General features: G+C 44.5%; 1 protein-coding gene across 2 annotated transcripts in view; it reads left to right on the forward strand.

Moving 5' to 3' along the window:
- Window positions 1-2,878, forward strand: part of c1h18orf54 (chromosome 1 C18orf54 homolog) — a 39,604-nt gene that overhangs the window by 14,835 nt on the left and 21,891 nt on the right. For both annotated transcript variants that reach the window (XM_043721299.1, XM_043721376.1), the window contains exon 3: window positions 785-1,648. In XM_043721299.1, the coding sequence (XP_043577234.1) occupies window positions 785-1,648 (864 nt within the window). The remainder of the gene's footprint in view (window positions 1-784; window positions 1,649-2,878) is intronic.

The raw sequence follows: 2,878 nt of genomic DNA on the forward strand, positions 1-2,878 counted from the left end.
TTACAAAATTATGAGGGGCATAGATAGGATAAATAGACAAAGTCTTTTTCCTGGGGTCGGGGAGTCCAGAACAAGAGGGCATAGGTTTAGGGTGAGAGGAGAAAGATATAAAAGAGACCTAAGAGGCAACTTTTTCACGCAGAGGTTGGTACGTGTATGGAATGATCTGCCAGAGGATGTGGTGGAGGCTGGTACAATTGCAACATTTAAGAGGTATTTGGATGGGTATATGAATAGGAAGGGTTTGGAGGGATATGGGCCGGGTGCTGGCAGTGGGACTAGTTTGAGTTGAGATATCTGGTCGGCATGGACGGGTTGGACCGAAGGGTCTGTTTCCATGCTGTACATCTCTATGACTCTAATTTAGGTTTACAGTTTCATGAACAGCCTTCAGTACTTTGACTAAGAGTTCATTCCAAGTGAAGCCAATGAGTTCTTGCAGCTATACAACTATCCAGGTCATTAAGTCCAACCCATTTGATTCATCTCATGTCTAGGCCCACTCAGCGGCTACCCGATATTGAGAAGCATCAGGAAGCCTGGTTGAAATTTATTTTGTTGCCACACCCCACAATATTCACAGCCACAAACACTGCCCCCATTTGTGCAAAAGACTGAACATATCACCAATTCTATCAAGGTCTGCTAATTCAGTATGGATTGGAATTGTGCCTGGATCATTCTGTTCTGTATGACTTCGTTCCAGACTGAGCACTATATTTTGCCACTGAAGTACTGAAAGAATTACATACTGTTGTTGCTAAATTCCTAATTTCTTTTACAGTTTTCAGAGAGCAACCTTCCTTCAGAGATTTGCATTTCCATAGCCAGCCTTTAAGGAGACGGATAGCCAGTGATCCAGATCTTTTGAGCCTCACCACTGATGACCTTTTGGAAATGCCATCGGATGGTTCCTTACCGTTGACTCGATCCTCTGTGTTGCAGGGCTCAACACAGATTCAACCGCGAGTAGGAAGGCACTTCGCCCATAACACATTTACAAAGTATGCTGCAAAGGTCTCCCCAGGTTATTCTGGGGCTTGGCAGCACAAGAGAGATGACAGCTTTGAATTGCTCTGTGGGAGGAAAGTTGGTTATCGCCCATTAAACCAAACCGCTGGCCTCAAACCATCTCCATTCTCACAGCCAGGAACGGTGCCACAAGAGAGAAGTAAATACATGGCTCCTTCCATTCCTCCAACCCTTCCTGTGGATGACTGCAGAATCGGAAAGCATAACCTCCATTCTGTTTCTCAGCATAATTATCCCAGATGGTTAACCAGCCAAAAATCCGAGCTCGGTGTCTCTGGAATAAGTAGCATCCCTGAACTGAAATACCCTGGCTGGCTTTTAAACTGTGACTTGGGCTCAGATTCATGCGAACAAGAAACATTGAATAAAAGAGAATATCTGTTACCAACTGGATATGAGAACAGACTCTCCGATCCCAGACTTTACTCTGGCTGTGCCATAAATACACCAAAACGTAAACATTTTGCCAATTATTCCGGAAGGGACCGAAGATTTTTTAAACACAAAGGACATAGCATCATTGACATTTTAAGAAGAGTACCTATACGTGCTGATTGGTTTGCCCAGTGTAATTCAGAAGAAGTGGAAGATTCTCACTGCAGTAAACCATTCAGAGGTACAGTAGGGTGCGGAACGGGAACAGAAGTTGATATAGGAACATGCCTTTTTACTTCTGCAACTGAGATTGGTGTTTAGAAATAGTAAAACAACAAATAGAGCAAGGTATAGCATGGTAGCTCAGTGGTTAGCACTGCTGCCTCACAGCGCCAGGGACCCAGATTTGATTCCCACCTCGGAGTTTGCACATTCTCCCCATGTCTGCGTGGGTTTCCTCCAGGTGCTCCGGTTTCCTTCCACAGTCCAAAGATGTGCAGGTTAGGTGAATTGACCATTCTAAATTGCCTATAGTGTTAGGTGTATTGGTCGGGGTAATATAGGGTAGGGGAATGGGTCTGGAAGGGTTACTCTTTGGAGGGTCAGTGTGGATTTGTTGGGCCAAATGGCCTGTTTCCATACTGTAGGGAATCTAATCTAATCTCCTGTTTTGCCATTATAAATTTGGACTGATGGGCTGAGGAGTGGCAGATGGAGTTTAATTTAGATAAATGTGAGGTATTGCATTTTGGGAAGGCAAATCATGGCAGGACTTAAACACTTAATAATAAGGTCCTGGAGGGTGTTGCTGAACAGAGACCTAGGGGTGTAGGTTCATAGTTCATTGAAGGTAGAATCACTGGTCGACAGGGTAGTGAAAAAGGCGTTTGGTACACTTACCTTTATTGGTTAGTGTAATGAGTTTAGGAGTTGGAAGGCCATTTGCAGCTGTACAGGGCATTGGTTAGGCCACTTTTGGAATACTGCATTCAGTTCTTCGTACGATAAGAAAGATGTAGTTCAATTTGAAAGGGTTCAGAAAAGATTTACAAGCATGTTGGAGGGTTTGAGCTATAGGGAGAGGCTGAACACGCTGGGGCTATTTTCTGTGGCGTGTCAGAGACTGAGGGTGACCTTATTGAGGTTTATAAAATCATGAGGGGCATGGATAGGATAAATAGACAAAGATGTTTTTCCCAGGATAGGGGAGTCCAAAACTAGAGGGCATAAGTTTAAAGTCATAGAGATTTACAGCATGGAAACAGACCCTTCGGTCCAACCTGCCCATGCCGACCAGATATCCCAACCCAATCTAGTCCCATCTGCCAGCACCCGGCCCATATCCCTCCAAACCCTTCCTATTCATATACCCATCCAAATGCCTCTTAAATGTTGCAATTGTACCAGCCTCCACAACATCCTCTGGCAGATCATTCCATACACGTACCACCCTCTGCGTGAAAAAGTTGCC

Source organism: Chiloscyllium plagiosum, chromosome 1, assembly GCF_004010195.1.
Source record: "Chiloscyllium plagiosum isolate BGI_BamShark_2017 chromosome 1, ASM401019v2, whole genome shotgun sequence".
Lineage (NCBI taxonomy): Eukaryota > Metazoa > Chordata > Chondrichthyes > Orectolobiformes > Hemiscylliidae > Chiloscyllium > Chiloscyllium plagiosum.